We start from the raw sequence: 19,116 nt of genomic DNA on the forward strand, positions 1-19,116 counted from the left end.
GCAGCAAATTTCTGACATTTTCACCAAACCCTTTACTGAGGTCAAGTATCTTCATTTGCAAGATCTCTTGGGGGTGCGAGATTTTTCACCAAGGGGGGTCACATGACCCTTCTCTTCTTTATTGTACTTATCTCTCTTTTTGGGGGAGGATTTTTCCCATGCAGTTTTCCCACTTTCTTCATTTTCAGAGAGATTGCATTGCATCACATTATATGTAGAGCATTGCATTTGTACATGGGTACCTAACATGGCCTAGTAGCCGGGACCCATTATGCATTTTCATCATAGCTTTTGTGCGCTTAAGTGCATTCCCCTAAGTTGCACTTAGGGGGGGTGTTAGTGTAAATAATTAATTATTATTTACACTTTACTTAAGTTTACTTAGGTTAAATGCATTATTATATTAGTTGTCATGTAGACACCTAGGAGTATGCGTACTCATATGAGTTGTCTTGTTGAGAACACAACAGTTAGCAACTCATTTTAGCACATGGTGCCTACAACATAGGAGTTTGCATAGTCAACTAAGTTGTCATGTAGACAACACAGTTGTTCGCACTCTAATTAAGCACATGGTGTCTACAACATATTTTTATGTGATACACCTATGAAATCTTATCCTCTCATCATCGCACAAACTCTTGTGCTCAATGGAGGATAATTCGCTCTTGGTGGACATGTGTTTAGTTGTGAGGCTTATCATTTTGCTAACTCCTAGTCATTCTAGAGGCCTTTATATACAGGTACTTCTAATGTACATGTACATTTTATCATTCTCATGTTGTTATTATGATCATACATCGTTTAGTCCATATGGTTCTTTGTTCTTGAGCTTCTTGATCTTGGGTCAAATTCTTACAATAGTGTCATATCATTTCACTGATGAAGAGGATTTAAAAAAACATGTTGATAATGACTGAGTTGATAAGTATTTGCTATGGTTGAGGTACAACTAAGATTGGTCAAGTAGTTAAAGATTTGATCAAGTCCCTAGTAGTGGCCTCTTCTCTTGGATTTGCCAAAAAGATATTGTACATTATCTTAAATTAATATCATGCAACATCTCATAGAAGATTACACTCGAGCCCCACGTATATCTAGTTCTTGCATTTTTTAAGCCATGAATTTGGTAACAAGTAGCCATTGTATGTAGCCCATATCAATGGGTAACCCTATATAGCCATATCGATGGGTAGCAAGTTCTTAGCAACCCTTAAATCCCTTATAGCATTAAACTTTTTCCTTGTGCAAAGAGAATTTTTATTGTTATGTTTTCTTCCTTTGAAGACCATGATTTGATTTTGAGCAAGTTGTGGGTCTGGGGAAATTACTCTTTTTCCACCAAACCCTAAACAACCTCTTTCAACCTCCTCGCTGAACTACTCAATATGTTCTTTATGTTGGTTCATCTCCCCAACCTCACACTCTAGTTTTGGGAGATCTATTGCTTTGAGGACATTAGAAACTCTATTGATCATTTCTTGAAGTAGATGAGGCAACGATTTTGTTGCCAACTCTATGTTCACTTGCATTTTGGTTGACACAGATATTTTTGCTAAGGGGGCATTTTCATGCCAATCGAAGCACAAATTAGGTCAAACCCTATATAAGCCCCAAACACCATTATTGAGAGATGTGGTGCTCATGCCTAGGGATAGGCATTAGACTCGATTGTTGGATTACGAGGGCATCCCCTTTCAATGTTGTTGATGCTTCTCTATTGGACATCTAGCTACAAATAGTTCTCATTTGTGCCATAAAAGTGTTGTCACTTGGTGGAAAGACAAATGATGATTATTTGATCATTTAAGCTTTTGATTTTACCTCTGAGGACACCTCACAAGCTAACAATGAGGATGAAGCACCTATTGCAAATCTAAAAGATTTTCTTGTTGCAAACTAGGTGATGCTCATGTTGCAAAACTAGGTGATACCCTTGTTAAAAATAATGTGGATACCACTCTTGCTCCTAATGCAACCCCTCTAGCCATGTGGACCATTCTTCACCTTCTACTCTTACTCTACTCCAAGCTTCAATTGATAATGTACAACTTTCTCACCTTACTGCTGATAGGAATCCAAATGGTGCTTCATTAGTGGCTCCACCTTGTGGATATCCTAATGACAACATCACTTGGACAGTCCAATAGTGCATGAAAAATAGGTCTTCAAACTCGCGTTCTTCTCCATATATAGTGAGCATCCCTCTCATTCTTGAGGAGGGCTACTAGCCTTTACACAAGTATACTATTTATTTTGTTTGTGTATTGTTAAAATATTATTGATAGCCTATTAAAGCCAACACCCCTATTTTAGGGTTGTTCTTGATGCCTTCAAGTTGTGATTGTGTGCTAGCCCCATGTTAGATTGTTGATTAAATCAGAAAATAAAAACATCAAAGTGAATTTGATTTTAGTCACTAAATCCATTAATTACTAAAATATTTTATGACTCGTATGGTCAAGGGTGTTATCAAGATTAAGGAGACGAGTAATCTTTTAAACAAACTTTATTTATTTCATAGAAATGTGTGAATTACATTACCACATGATTTATTGGTGGTAAGAACAATATTGGAAACACATTGAGAGTGTCCATAGGCCAAATAAAACCAACTTCCAAAAGCTTTTGCAAAGCCTCTTTGACTACAAGGGCAACTTCAAAGTGCTTCACCATGGATTTCTATTCAATTGGTTTTGCATCAAGACATATCACAAGGAAAGGAACAACTAGTGAAGAATACAATCCTATTATATAGTTGTAGGACCGTACAAAAAAATTAGTCGCCACCTAGAGAGTGGGTATCAAACTTTGTTACATGGGTGAGAGATTTTTTTGACATAGATGGGCTCACTCTTGTCTTGCATCCAAGTTAACACCAAAGTTTATTTAAGACAAATTAACCTCGGCATTGAGTGATTGTTGGGGGAAGGTTGAGTTCCTCATCTTCTAGAGCCTCAACGAGGTTTTCGCTAGAATATGTCATTTATTTTTACATTTTCAATATGTGATAGTGCTTCAGCCATTCCGCTACCATTTTCACTTTTAATTTTGCAATTAAGGAACAATTTATGCTCCCCAATATAGGCTATATTGGAATATGATTATGGAATCCCGTGAGTTTTGAAATAGCCTCATCTTTTTGGTTAGTTTAGGATTCAAAAGTACTTTATTTCAATCTTTGCGCTCAAATAATGAATCTTTCCCTTGGTTCAAATACAAATATTGATGGATCTTTCTAGGAGCTGTAAAAGCTGAAGCAAACTTCAAATAATATTTTCTAATTTTTTTTTTTTCTCTTTGCCTACCTCTTTTAACCCTTATTAGAAATATATATTTAGTTAAGGAGTATCTATTTCGACTTTGAGCACAAATCATGAATTTTTCTATCTTTTACAATACAAACATCGATGGACTTTTCTTGCAGCTGAACAGGTTGCAATGGCCTCTAGCAAGGAAATAAATTGACACAAAAATTTACTTGGTGTCCTGAATTATTCTGCAGGGTGGTATAATCAGGAACCAAATACTTACAGTTCCTACATTCCCACCCTGCATGGCTTTCAAGAATAGTAAAGTTGACAAGCATAGTGTAAAGGCCTATACCTTGCTGACTGCCCCTTTTTTAAAGCAACTCTTGTAATAAACCCATATTCATTAGGGGAGTAAAATTGAAAACTAAGGAAAAAAAAATAATGATTTTAATTCAGACAAGAAATTAGTCTACAAGAGAACAAGTCTAATTCCAACAAAAACTTGAGTAGACGTCTAAACTTAGTTGAAGAAGCAAATAACTATCAAACAATTCGAAATTCAGTCATGCAAATTAACTAAGGGTCATTAAATAATCATGGAAGATCACTGCAAGGAGACTACTCTTCTTCTCTCTTCATCCCTCTTTCATTATCAATGGTTCAGAATAATAATTTTAAACAGTTGCTAAAAACAAATATTCACAATGCTGTAGCACTTTGATTTGAATGTTCAATGTCTTTGCCAGTTGGGAGTGGCTCAACTCAAAGGTTTGGCTATTCTCATAAATTGAGAACAAATTTATTCCTTCCAATATTCTCCTTTTCTACTTTTGCAAAATGACAGAGAGCCAGATACATAACCTTCTTGAAATGCATGTATTGTATTTGACTATTTTAGTTAAGATTGTGCAAAGGATCATATTACGACTCATTTTCCTATTCATTCAAAAACCTAGCAAATAAGATGATTAGATACAATGCCGCTCAGAGAAACCATCATATGCAACCAATCAATTTCAGTTGCATAGATTATTGTTTCTGCTTGTAAATCAAATGACACAAGCAGATAAATAGAAGTCACTTACCAGTTAAGTTCCAAACTAATACACAGCTTTTGCTGTGTGATTGTTTGGTTCACAAGCAGTAACAAACACAATCTAATCAGTCAGAAAGACTGGCTGTTCCAAAAATGAATTACTTACAACATTTGTAAGCTTCAGCTCCTTTCTGCAGAAAAACGTAGTTGTTCCAATAATTCTAATTTTATTCATACAGTGCTTCCACATTGCACTCTTCGGTGAAAACTTTTATACTGCGGGGGGATCCACAACTTCCTTCAGCAATCAGTGCCCGATCATTTGCCGAAATATGTGCAACAATTTTATATATCATTTCAACCTGCAAGGATGAAAAAGTCAATGCAAACTGTAACAATATGGATCAGAATGCAATAGAGTGAAACAAAAAAATGGAAAAGTGTTTGCCCATAATGATAACTAAAAAGGAACAACGAAAATAACCTTAATCCCATTATATACATATATATTTACATACTTGATCTTCTGCATGGCATCGTTCGGCTATTTGTTCCAGTGTCAATGCCTCAACTGGTTCTTTGCAACTGAAAGTGCAAATAAATCAAATTCTTTGATCACGGCAGCAAAGTAAAGACATATTATAATTAAACAAAAGAACATCGCACACATTCTTGCCACATCACAGGGAAGCTCAGAAATTACCTGGCATCATCTAGAACTGTAAGGACCCTCTTCTGAAGAGCCAATACTTCTCCTGCTGCCTTCTTTCCTGCTTCCACACCTGAAGGAATAATCCAGGTCCAATTCATTTAAACAATATTAATTATGTAACATGTATCTAGTTTCCGGATTCAATTGTGTAGTGCTTTATTTATCAAAGTTTCACATCACACTCCCTGATCAATCATCAGGATAAAGAGCGGTAGAGGAGAAGAAATGAATTTATTGTAGACCAAGTTACTAAATAGAAGGAAGTAGGAGGGAAGAGAGTGTAGATGTCACAAGGATAAAGGAAGAGGAGAAAGATTAGGATAAATAATAGGAGTTGAAAATTCACGAGAAGGAAAAAAATATAAGTAGATGAGGATGAGAGATAAGAGAACAATAAGACGGAGAATGAAATTAAATGATGCAAAAAATGAAACGAATAAAATTGTTGTGTGGAACTTTCATGTGAAAATCTCTAGACAAATACAACAATGAATGTGTTGCATCAAAGTGTAACATTGAAATGTGTTTCAATGTGGACTAAGATGATAAGAGATATGGAGGAGTAACCAATCAAACATTTAAGTCTAACAGCCAAAAAGTCAAAGCACAAAAACTTCAATTTGAAAAGGTGGTTTAATTTGCAGATAATAGATAGAGGTAGGGCACACTAGGGACAGCAAAACAATCTATGTAAGAATCATTGTCCAAATATAGAGTAACAAATGTTCCATTTGATACAAACAATGAACAATATCAAAGATAACAAATTTTAGGGCAAAATACTAGCACAAGGCTAACTGTTTGAAAGATAAGAACTACTCAATTGAATCAAAGTTTCTTTAAGCATTATAATCACATCAGACATCATTCTCAGTATGGGAAATTTCTACCATTTTCCAATGCAATAGGAAACTCCTATCAAAGCTTCTTTGAGCTAGTCAAACAACTGACAAGGGTGGAGCTACAACTTGCCAGAATTGTCCATGCTTAACCAACAATTATTAGCAGATACATTGATGAAAATGTATATTCAATGCAGTAGCTAGCGTTTTAACCTATATCCAAAAACTAAACTCACGGAGTGTCAAATTGCATGAATCTTAGGATCTTACCAGGTTGATGATAAGCATTAATGTTGACAAGGCTGGCATAAATCCCCACAGCACGCTCATAGAGGGCAATTAAAGCTCCAACAGATCGAGGAGTTACTTCTTCCACTGTCACTGTAAGAGATTCTCGGTTCTTTGCATAAAGAGCAGATCTTGTCCCCTGGTGAAAAGGAAAGTATCATATTAAACAGCAGCCAGAAGTGTGTTAACAAGAAATAGGGAAAGGAATAGTTACAGAAGCACCCAAAGAAACAATTGTCCAATACTCCAATCAACTCTATGAAGCGTGCAGTATTTCTTTAAAGTTCAATCTACTTTTAAGCTATAATGAAAAGAAAGTAATGAATACATAGAATGGTATCCATGCTGCTTATGAATATCTTGAAATACAAAGGTGCTGAATGCCTTGTGGAATGTTTCCTTAAAATTCAATCTGCTTGTAAGCTTTAAGGAGAACTAGACTTGATATATAGTAAAAGTTATTGAAATCTTGAAATATCAGAAGATTAATTACAAATAATCTAGTATTCTGAAGGAAAATTGGCATATGTATTTGCAACAGCCTGTGATCACTTGAAGGTTTTAATTACAATATTAACCATGTATGTGTGTGTGTAAATCTATATATTTATACAGACATACACATATACATACATACATACATAAACACACATCTACTCTGCTACCAGTTTGGAGGGGTCCTGCTCTTACCCAGTCCAGTTCACTATTGGTGCAGAGTCCGCAGACAGAGCTCTTAATTTACATATTAACAATATATAGAATACACACACGTATATATATACTCTATTACTAGTTTTCTGGGTTCACGTGCTGGATTCAGGTCCTGCTCTAACCTGCTCTGATTTTCTGGGGATGCAGGCATGAAACCTGCAGAGCCAGATGCAACCAGCAGCTATCAGGAACCACTTTTTTCACTTTTATTAGATGTGCTCTTTGTCGAACAGCATCATCACAGTTTGGAAGCTGTGGAAAATGTGGCAGAAGGCCATCAATCCCATCTACGTATCTACATATGTCCAGATCAGTATCATTGACTATATTTAGATTCGCCATCGTATTTGAAATGTCAATAAAAGTCACTACAACGAGATTTCATAGGAGTCTATTCTTTTAACACACTTGATGACATGTCACTCTTGGTAGCTCAAGTGTGCATCCATGTAGCTCAAGCAGCTCAACTAAACAACCAAACAGCTCAAACAGCTCAACCAGACAACCATGCAGCTCAACCAAACAAGCAAGCAGCTGATGAACATCTGATGGATTATCAGCACCTTGATAAGCATTTCATTCCAATTCTTCATTGCTTTGAGTAATCCCTCAATGTTTTAACTTTATACAACCTTGATCATCAACCTTTGATATCAATGACAAAATATTCAGCAAGTGTGCGTGTTTTGTGTGTGTCTGTGTGTCTATCTATATAATGGGACACAAATTTATTAGGCAGCTACATACATACAGCCTGACCAACATAATTATTTCCCCATGATCCATCATCAGGAGATAGTGAAAGAGAACATGTGTACCAGCCAGGAAATATCAGGAATACAGGAAGTAAGCTCAGAATAAATTCTGGTAACTATATCAATTGTAACATAACCCTTCGTACAAATATATTTGTCCTTGAGAAAAATGTGGGCCATGTATGCAGATGCTTTACATTTGCTATTTCCATGCTTTTGGCCATAAATTCAAGTTTTTTAAGAAAAATATCATTGCCGTTAGCTCTGACAATTTAGGCACACTAGAAACAAATGAGACCCAAGTATTTTTTGTTCCATAGTTAATGGTGTACCAACAATAAGAAATAGATACTTCAGAACTCCAGAAATGGAAGATTAAACAGGGAGGAGTAGATTCAGGAGACAAAAAACCTAGGGGTAAAGCTCTGTACAAATTCAAATGAAAGATAATTAAAAACTGGAAGAAATAAACTCCTGCACAAACCAACCTGCACAAACCAACAAAATCCCATTATCAATTATGTACTTTCCAACCCTTTGAATAGCACTTAAAATGAAGCTGACATATTTAAACATTTTCAGCTTAGCTAGATACCTTTCAAGAGTTTGCCCTACCAAAGACAACATTTCCAAATAAAATGGGTCAGAAACATAACTAGAAGAGGAAATTAATTCCCAGGCTCACAGAAACAGCCTAAAAAAATGTACCGACCTATAATGGTTTCTGTCTATGCACTGTTTTTATGACAGGAATCGGAAAATATTATAATAACCTACTGTAGGAGAGGAAAATGAGGGAATATTGCATGCTAACACAACCACAACCTATAAAAGCATACAAAAATTATCCTAACCTAACTTCAAATCTATGAAAGAAAAGTGCATCAATTATTGAACAAAAGCAACAAATATGATATGTTGCTCACATGTGATAATATGCACCTAAATCATGAAAGCAAAATGACAGCAAGAACACTAGAAAAATGTGGTTAGGAAAAAACATAAACAAACTACCTCAATTGAACTCCTGTGTTCTTCCCAGGCTCACAGAAACAGCCTAAAAGAATGTAACAACCTATAATGATCTCTGTCTATGCACTGATTTTATGACAGGGATCGGAAAATATAATAATAACCTACTCTAGGAGAATAAAATGAGGAAATATTGCATGTTAAGGCAACCACAACCCATAAAAGCATACAAAAATGATCTTAACCTAACTTCAAATCTATGAAAGAAAAGTGCATAAAATATTGAACAAAAGCAACAAACTCCCTTCAACTTGCTCCAATGCCTTTCTTTCTTCTTTCAAATTGATATGTTGCTCACATGTGATAATATGCGCCTAAATCATGAAAGCAAAATGACAGCAACAACACTAGAAAAATGTGATTAGGATAAAACATAAATTACCTCAATTGAACTCCCTTGTTCTTTCTAGCTTCTCAAAATAAGTGGATGTAACTCCCGTATTGACAAAATGCACTCAATTATGAAATCAAAAGACTACAACGGCAGCAAGAAGATTCAAAAGATGACGGTTAGCTTTGAATGAGAAATGGATCTCAATTTATTTGAGACTGAAGGCCAAAATGGAGAATAATAAAATAGATGCACAAAATAGAAGAATGTCATAATTGAAGAGTTAGATTTGGATGAATGTCATACTATGACGTTATAAGAGTTGCATTTTAGAATGCACAAATTAAGGACATTTTGTAAGGGAAAGGTGGTGACTAAATTAATTGGAAAATGGCAAAGGAAGGTGGTGGCTAGAAAATACAAGATGAAGCTAATTAGTAGGAAAGTGGAAGAGTTAGAGAATTTGAATTTAAAATTCATTTCTTCCCACCAAATTAGCAAATTAAAGTTAGGATTTCTAAAATTCCGACATGATAAATTAACCAATTAATTAATTGTGTAGAGTTGGGGGAAAGGGGATAAATAAAGTCTTTATTTATCCAACTAGGACTCAGGGATAAATCATGGGTTATTTACCCATAAAGCGAAGATAATTTGATTTTTTATCAAATTGGTGACATTGAGGCGAAACTGAACCAATCTTGATGATTTTGATGCAAGTTTGAAACCATTTTGATGATTTTGAAATGACATTGACAACTTTGACAATGCCTCGGATTGTCTTTGAATATGATTAATAAGATTTGAATTGATTTGACAAGGTTGATAAACAGCTGAATTGATATTGATGCAATTGATAAGGACTTGACATGATTTGATAGATTTTGAAAATAATTCGAGACAGCATCAATGACTTTGACAATTCCCTAGATTGATTTTGAAAGAAATTTGACAAAATTTGCAATAATTTTGAAATGATTTTGAAAGACTTGAGTTGATCTGAATTGATATTGGAAGGTTCGATAGGGTTTGAATCAATTTTGAAGATATCAAAAAGAATTTGAACTGATTTGACAGGTCTTGACAATGATCTTGAACGTGATCAATTTGGCCAAAGCGATAGAGGTTATGTTGCAAAATGAGAAAAATGTTAATAACTAATCGGACAATTTTCAATGCTTAATTTATGATGAAAGACACAATGCTAACATACAATGAACCTATACCATAGGAGAATAATTAGAGTGCAAATAACGATGTTTCAATCACAATGCAGAAACATTCACACAAACTTGCAGGTGCGAACCATTATGCCAAAAATGGGAATGTGCATAAACTTGGAACATAAAAGCTTTTTCAAGGTTTGCAGATATTTTAGAGCGAATCGGTACAAATTGTAGCATTTACACAGGCAAAGATGTGCAATATGGAAATAAAAGCAAGAATGTAACCTTTGAACATTACGTTTCATAATTTTTACTACTATCTGGGAATCTCACTAATCACCACTTCTACATTTAACTACCATTGTCTATGACTAAATGAAAACAGGTACGATATATTAGAAGAAAAAATATTTTCGAGTTTTTTCATTCATAGCCACTTCAACTTCGATTCCCTGCTACGTTGAAACTACAAAATAGATCAGAAAATACATTACTGCATGTATGAGCTATCAGGAAGCTCATCAATGCCCTTACTAAGGAGAAGGCACGGGAGGATTTGAAGGTGTAACAGACAGTGCAGCAGAAACAATAGTCATCAACAAGACTCTACCATGTTACTGAATGCAAGTAATCAAAAAAGGGCAAGCTTCGACTGACAACATACTAAGCAATGCACTACACTTAACAAAAAAGATGTGCAAGACCAGATGTTAGAGAGAATCATAAAGTCATAAGCTCCTTCATGGAATACCATCTCCTTTCTTTTCTTGTAATGCTGTCTACCATTGTCCTGAAACAATAACCTCAACAGTAAAATGGCTAAACTATGATTATGGAATTGACCCTGGAAGCTTTAAATTGTTTTCACTGATGGTATGACTTCCTTATTGAACCCCTTCTCTCAATAACTTAGCATTTCTAGACAAAAGCTGTCTATTTAGAAAATACCATGATTTTAGCTTATCTGTGAATATTATCTGTCACAATATCTTATCCTCCACAGTTAGTAGAGGATGAAATCTATCATAATGAAAGAAACTTCATCCCAATAAAGCTTACAAAAATCTGTTGGAGGATCAATTTTTCATAAATTTCCCTTGTGTCGCATATTCTTGTAATTGTTGATGTCCATGTGAGAGTTGTCTCTGAAGCCTGCAAGCACTAAAGGCATCTTGACACACTTTTCAACAAAGAGCAGCACAAAGGGCCCTCCGTGTCCTCATGACGGGGCAACTGATGCTCTTCTTTGAATAGATATCTATTGATGTGCCAATCCACAAATCCAATTTCAGCAGCCACATTATTGTACAGCCATAACTTGATTAGTTTTCAATGCACAGTAAGCATACTTCAAGTAGCCACACCATTATTCTATTTTCTTTACTGACAATGAAAGACCGTATTAACCACTGTTGCTAGATGGCATGTCCTATTCACCGGCACTGTCATATTATGGTGAACCATCTGATAAGAAGACATTGTCAATAAATTTCGACTGCTAAAGAATTACTATGTAACCATACTTCCACCAGAGGTATAATAAATTGAAAAACTGAATGCCTACTAAATCAAGAAATATGAAAACAGCTAAATACAATTTTTCCAACTAGCAAGATATAAACATATACTTTCCTAACTCTCACCTGCAGCATACCAAAGAGGTAGTCACCACAAGTCACACCTGGTTCAAGTTCCCAATCATGACCTGGTGGCCTGTCACGAAGCACTTCTATAAAAGTGACAAAAAAGTTGTGGACTCCTTCTCTTAATTGCTGAATATACCTGCAGAGGCAGAAAATCATAGCAAAGGAATCTGATCTCCAGTATACAGGAGTCCAAAAAAATTTAAAATTCAGTTCATAGCTATTATACATGCATCAGCAATCAGACTTACGCATGCTGATCTGTGCTTCCTTTATTTCCATATACCGTTAGCCCTTGGTTGACCTGAATGGTGGAAACATTTATCTCATAATTTCAAATAAGTCACCAATCGATAAGTAAGAAAGATATGTCTACTCTAAAAACAATGGTTACAAATGAAAAAATACATTTCCAAATAATTACCCGCTTTCCATCTAGATCAAATTCTTTTCCTAGAGATTCCATGACTAGCTGCTGTAGATAGCGACTAAACAAAAGTAGGCTATCTTTGTAAGGAAGAACAACCATATCCTGGATAAAATTGATGCTGAGAATTAATAGTGTCCAGAAAAAACACAGATAATGATTAAAATTTAAAACCAACAAAAGGAAATTGTACATTTTAGAATACTACAATAGGAAAGCTAAAATTAATATCCATACAATCCTCTAAAGATTTATTTTGGAACAAACCTTAGAGCCTATGCCATCAGAGGCCCAATACCAGCACAGTGCTAGTAAGGCTGCAGGGTTTGTCTTAACCTGAAAAAAAAATGCCAATTGTTTAAGTGGAATTCATCAAACAAAGCAGATGGAACACAAGATCCAAAAGCATCAAATTAACTAAATAGGATGCATACCACATTAACCCGTGTGGCTTCATCCATTAAAGATGCGCCCGCCAGCATTTCCCTGATATCAATCCCCTAATTACCAATATAAACTGAGCTAGAGATTACATGTATAATATTAAAACAAACAAAAAAATCCCACCTATAAGCAGAAAAGCAACAGAAATTTAATTGCTCAATCAACAAAGCAATGGACCTGAAGAGCAGCTGGCAGCAGTCCAACAGCTGACATCTCTGATGTTCGACCTCCAACCCAATCAAACATCGGAAATCTTGCCACCCAGCCTTCTAATCTAGCCGTGTTATCAAGCAAAGAATTTTCTTGTGTGATGGCAACACCCTGAAAGAAAAAAATCATGAAATTTTGTTCATTTAAATCTAGAAATACCAAAACAATAATATCCACCAAGCAATAATATCCAACCGATAAATCATACCCCAAATAAATGAATCCCATCATGTAAGTGCCAATTGTTTACAGTAAATCAAAGTTGATGTCAAAAAATTTATCTGCCCAATTTTTATTTTTATTTTTAAATGCAGATTGACACAACCTTAACTGGAGGACTTGAAGATATTCAGGGACATGAACTTCAAAAGCAATTGAAATAGTAAGAACTCTATATATTAGCGAAATTAAAAAGCAATCATAATGTCCTTTCAGAAAAAAATGTTCATAGCAATAATTTACTCCAATATATGGTAAGATAGCGCACTGTGTGTTTCTCTTAGGTTTCTGTGTCATGTGCCAACAGTCCTCATCCTATGTTTACTTCTAAAGCCTCTAATCCATCTGATACTAAACATAGAAATGTCAACAAAAGACCCAAACCTGTTTGGAGAAATCAAGGCCTGCTTCACGAAAGGCTTTCTGCACTTCCAACAGTCCATTTCTGGTTTCAGGAGTTCCTCCACTCTATACATTTAGATTCACTAAATCAATTAGTTTCATAACTCTAGCTATGTCTTTAATTGTAAAATTCATGACATGAAAAACCTTTGGAAATTCACAGACCTTAGAAATTACAATAACAAGTGTAGAGGCAAGCTCTGGCCCAAGCTGTGCAATTTGGTGATCAATGCCTGCAGGATCTGTGTTATCAATAAATCTTATCTGCAAAATGGAGAAACTGTTTTTAGCGAATTGATGACCTGATGTAAACAAAACCAGACACTGTCTTGTGCACTGAGCTAAAGGAAGTAAGATATAAGATTGGTAGTCAGTCTAGAATCCAATTAAAAAAGGCAACTTATTGAGTTATATTCTTGGCTTTAATATCTGTTATGTGAGAGAAGGATAAAAGTTTAAAACTAGAATAATATTCCACATTTGTGGAAGCATAGACATTTCATTAGGTGATCAAGTAGAAACCAATGATACAATTTCCTAATTGAATAACACTAAATTTTAAACAGTGTGAACCTCTTCAAGTTGTAAAAAACTCCAAAATTTTAAAGAAGATTTATTTCACAAGCAAATAACCAAAGGAAACATTGTATCTTACCACAAACAAGTCTACCAAGTCAAGACAAATTTACTTTTTATCTTAATAAAACGGATACCTTCAGAGGAGGATTATCTGGAGCCAATGCCTCTGCAACAAATTCTGGACCCAAAGCAGAACCTCCAATCCCCACAGATAGTATTTGAGTAAAGTGTCCCGTCGGAGATGATGGTGGTTTGATCTAATTCAGATAACCATGCATTTTTAGATGAGTTAGGACTCAACGAATATAGATGCGAATAATAAAATTAGGTTTATGTGTATCCAACACTGATAAAAATAAACGTTATCAAAGATGACAATAGGCTTCATGAATAGCACTTAGTAACAAACACAACATTGAAAACATTGATTGCTAAATTATATGGATCACTCGGCCCATAATTCATGTTTCTCACCCTTTGCATGGTTTTCCAGAATGCACGCCAATTCAATTTGCCAAATCAAATTGTGAAAGTATTTAAGGATATCTCCCAAATTAAATCAAAAAGCTAGCGAACACAATAAACACGGAGATCCCCATACTAATCTAAACAGCTAGGAATAGTTACAGTTAAGAAAACAAAATCAGAAACCCTATACATATTATATCCAAGACTGACTTCATTCGAGACCCATGTACTGTTGTCGTTCTTTCAGAAAACATAATAGAAATGAAATTATAAACTATGTGATCTGAAGGAGATCAAAATGGAAGATGAATCAACTTATATTTACTATATAAATTGTAGCCCTATGGAAGTGAAAAACAATCATGGAAGTGTATCACAGTCTAAGACCAAAACCAGTAGCTTGCAACCACATCTTTAAAATCGCTTTTCATCCTTCAGCTCTAAGATTTGGCTACAAAATTTATTTAGCTAAGGTAAAAAGTAAAAACAAATATAAAGACATACAAAAACAAGAATACACATTGCATATACCTGTAACATCACATCAGGAGTCTCAATTTTTGAGAAACATGACAGGTCTCCAAAACAGTATAAGCAAAAAGTGTATAACTAATTCTGAAAGTTATTGGAATTCAGGCTCAAAATGCCCCCACAAAGAGCCAACTCTGTCCCTTAGAATAAGAAACAACAATCACTTCTAACAAAATGGACAAGGACCAGCAGGCCATGGTCCACTGCTAAGGCAAAATAATTAAAAGCATAAGACCTGGGTTCAACCTGCTAGGCATGTTCCCTGTGTCAAACTTTCATAGGAATCTAGGGACAAGAGCCACTTATTGACGGAATGGAAAAACTCCATATGTTAGACAACTGATTTATAAACTAATAAAAGACAGATGAGAATCAGCAATGACACACTTGAACTGGGATAAATTGACATGACCTGTTGAAAGCATGCTTGTAATTAAAAATATATGATATCATATTACAGATACAGAGTGTAACTACCATCCCTTGTCCACATTTACCCATAAATGTTGATCAGTGTAAAAAATGCAAAATGTGCTCCTCCACCTCTTAAAGTATAGCTCTTAGCACTAAAACCACAACCATCAAATTTCAATAATTCAATTAAACATAGTTGCAATTTTGTACGTGCAGTCATGTTGAGAAAACTTGAGTGCCATTCAAGTTATTTCCTCAGTGCTTATGATCATGTTCAGCATTCTTATTTTTCCAGTTTCTATTTGGACAAGGACTTGAACCAACTCCTTAAAGAAAAAACATTAATTGGGAAGACAATTTGTTACACCCCTCTTTTGCTATATATTATTCACTTTGTGAGATGCACAACGGTTTAGTAATGCAATGTTTGTAATGTTTGAATTGCAATGCTGAACAAGTGGTTCAACTATTAAAAAAAAAGTGTTTATGTGGAAATGATGAACTTGATATTGGTCAGATGAACAGGATTCAGGACTCGTGTTTTGATAAGCAAGAGTGCATTTCACATTTTGGACATGTTTTTGTTCATGATCCAATTTTATAAGATGTTGGCTTATGATCCATTTTGGACACTTTTTTGTGTGCAAGTGTTGTGATATAGAGCCTAATCAGGCTCAAAGGTTAATTTTTTCCCACTTTATTCGGCACGGTATCCCCCCAGATTTTACTATGGGAGTTTGGGGGCAGTGCCCCCAAGACAATCAAAGGGTAGCACCCCTTGTAGGGTCTTGAGGCATAACCCCAAGTGCACTCCCTGACTTTATTAATGTAAAAGGCGTTGGCTGCTATTTTTCTATTGGGCAACTTATTCTAGCCATAATTTTTTAAGCGGCAAAAAGCTTGTATAAAATGGCTTACGGTTAGGGATTTCATAATGTATGATGAGATTGTAGCTTCTTGTGGCAATATTGAGTTGTAGGGGATTACAGATTGGAATCAAGTTGTAATCACTGGATAATAAGAATATTAGACTCGTTGTTGGTGGATGTAGCCCAGGGATGAACCACGTTAAATCTTTGTGTTTTGTTCTCTTCTACTTGGCTTATTATTTTCTAATATTGGTTATGTTTGCATGTAATTGTTATTTATGTCTCTTTAATCCTAACAACAAGTTGATGTAGGAGTCGTTGTCCTCCAAGAAAAGAAGGGGAATATGATCAAGTATAAGGTATGACATCTAAATAAAGGATCAAACTGCCGTAACATCAGATGTAATATCAAACATTATTTGGGTATTTGTGAATATTATGTGTTCATATTCTAAAAGACATATACTCATGATATTGAATGTGATATCAAATGGTGGAAATCTTCTTAGATATCAAATGAAATATTCTTAAAATTGCCATTTGTAATATTACGTTGAAGTAATATTTATTCTTCTGTGTTTATCCTTCTAAGCTAAGACGGAGTGTTGATGTTTGGTAGCTTCAGTCAAATAAACCTATTATATATGAGATATAATTTATTTGTGTTCTTTATATTTGAGATATAAGATTATTATTATATGAGAAAAATGTATGTATATATATATGATTACATTTGTTATTATATTAACTATATGATTAATGAATAGGCATGTCCCATGAAGGGACGTGTCTATTCATGGCTTATTCTCTATATATAAATCGTCTATTCATGGCTTATTCTCTATATATAAATCTAAGAGGATGTTGCATTTGGAAGACACATAACCAATAATGCAATGCTTAATACATTTGCAGCAGATCAATGAAATTCAACATGGTATTAGAGCAGGTTACCTACCTGCCTATGAGATTTCACAAATAATAGAAGTACAAAAAGTACTTCATGACATTGATCAAATTATTTGAGAAGAACATTCACAAAATTTAATTCATCATAGGGCTCATCTTACTTTAGTGATAAATTAGTTTGAAGAGAATGAGACCTGGCCATACAATGTTGCGTGCATCGATTTATAATTAAAATGTGTCAACTGCCATGCAAATACTGCTGTGTTGATCCAGATCCCTAATATCCATGGAAAGAAATTTAAAGCTTTAAAGCTAGTGCCCAATTGGAAGTCCTGTAATGGAACAATGGTTGCCAACATATAGAAGGGGCCACACGAACATATACTATATAAAGCGAGTTAATTTGAAGGCAACGATGAGTATAATGGTCGGCGACAAGGACCGATGATGTAAAGGACCAACAATCGTCAATTTAGATGACAATCAAAGACCAATTATGTAGCAGATATCCACTCAAAGATATTCATCTTTGCTAAGGTTTGAAAGTCCTTGTGCGATTTTGCCATCGGGAGTTAACCACAAATTCATGCTGTGATAAAAAGAAATTAATTAAAATGAAAAAAATACGATATGTAATGATGAAACTAACACTATAAAATAAGTATTATTAAAAAGGATACACTCATTCCCTGAAAAGTGCAGTATGGTATCAGATCTGGTATTAAACATTGTCCATGTCAGCCAAAGCCAAATCTGTTTACAAGATATCAATATGAAGAAGATATTACTTAGCAATATTGACTTAGCAATCGATGTAGATATTCAAGACCTGAGTCAGCAAGGGTTGAGTAAGGAATCCGCCGATCGTACCAGGATTGTGAATTGATAATGGTTACCGATAATGGAGATGTTGTACATAGGGATGGGATTTTCCTAACAAGTATCTGCACTTGGTCAAGTGGACCAGCATGCTCATCCCTATTTTTGTGAATTAAAATCGCATTGTCACATTCATTGATGAAATGAGCACTACCATTATTATCATAAAGACCAAGAAGTTTATCATTCCGATTTTGTAGCTTCCTTGGGTGCACAGCGACATTGGAGAGCACTTGGGCCTTGACTACATGACATAGACCTTAATTATCAACATGCAATAAAGATAAGTATTAGGTATTTGTTTGATTTGGCATATGAAGATAGTATATGATTTGACACATATGAGATGAATATATATTATTATTGAGTATTATATTTATCTACTCATTATTTGTATTTCTATACATACTATAAGAGTTATTTGCCTTGATCTTTTCCAAGAATTTTCTTGTTGGAAAAAAAGGATTGATATCAGATTCAAAGGGAGTTTGACACTTCTTCAAAGGAGCTCAGAAGATTGATGTTTAGAGGGAGTTTGACACATCTATCTGAAGGGGTGGATAGAGGATACGTTTCAATTTGAAGATCTTGATCATATCAGATTCAGAGGGAGTTTTGATTTCATGTAAACTTTTTGTATTATGAATGTGATTGCATGATTTAATGGGCCTACCCCCTATGTACATCATGAGGAAGTGACAACTTCCAAACGATCAACACTTATATTTGCAGAAGTTATTGAAAGGTGATGATCTTAGAATAACTTAGTTTCCTATTATGATGGATATCTTATGATGTCTATGAAAATCATGATAGATTATACTTTGCATGGTGGATGTATATATGGTAAACATTATGTGAAAGTGTGTGCACTTAACTTATAAACATTTTTTTGAGTACATGGTGAATGCTATGCAAATTAATGTTCTAGAAGGCCATTACACAGAGTACTTGGTGAATATCATGCAACTTGATGTCTTGGAAGGCCATTGCTC

General features: G+C 34.8%; 1 protein-coding gene across 1 annotated transcript in view; it reads right to left on the reverse strand.

Annotated features, from left to right (window-relative positions):
• Positions 1–4,173: 4,173 nt before the first annotated feature.
• Positions 4,174–19,116, reverse strand: part of PGI1 (phosphoglucose isomerase 1) — a 29,112-nt gene continuing 14,169 nt past the window's right edge. Inside the window, exons 2-14 of the mRNA XM_089815258.1 lie at positions 14,186–14,308; positions 13,638–13,736; positions 13,455–13,538; positions 12,819–12,962; positions 12,632–12,697; positions 12,465–12,533; positions 12,195–12,302; positions 12,022–12,074; positions 11,771–11,909; positions 6,115–6,271; positions 4,994–5,072; positions 4,809–4,875; positions 4,174–4,652 (exon numbers count right to left, since the gene is read on the reverse strand). Coding sequence (XP_089671384.1) covers positions 4,518–4,652; positions 4,809–4,875; positions 4,994–5,072; positions 6,115–6,271; positions 11,771–11,909; positions 12,022–12,074; positions 12,195–12,302; positions 12,465–12,533; positions 12,632–12,697; positions 12,819–12,962; positions 13,455–13,538; positions 13,638–13,736; positions 14,186–14,308 — 1,323 coding nt within the window. The 3' untranslated portion in view covers positions 4,174–4,517. The remainder of the gene's footprint in view (positions 4,653–4,808; positions 4,876–4,993; positions 5,073–6,114; positions 6,272–11,770; positions 11,910–12,021; positions 12,075–12,194; positions 12,303–12,464; positions 12,534–12,631; positions 12,698–12,818; positions 12,963–13,454; positions 13,539–13,637; positions 13,737–14,185; positions 14,309–19,116) is intronic.

The sequence above is a fragment of the Cupressus sempervirens genome, chromosome 2 (genome assembly GCF_028749045.1).
Source record: "Cupressus sempervirens isolate cs-2001-9-10 chromosome 2, ASM2874904v1, whole genome shotgun sequence".
NCBI lineage: Eukaryota > Viridiplantae > Streptophyta > Pinopsida > Cupressales > Cupressaceae > Cupressus > Cupressus sempervirens.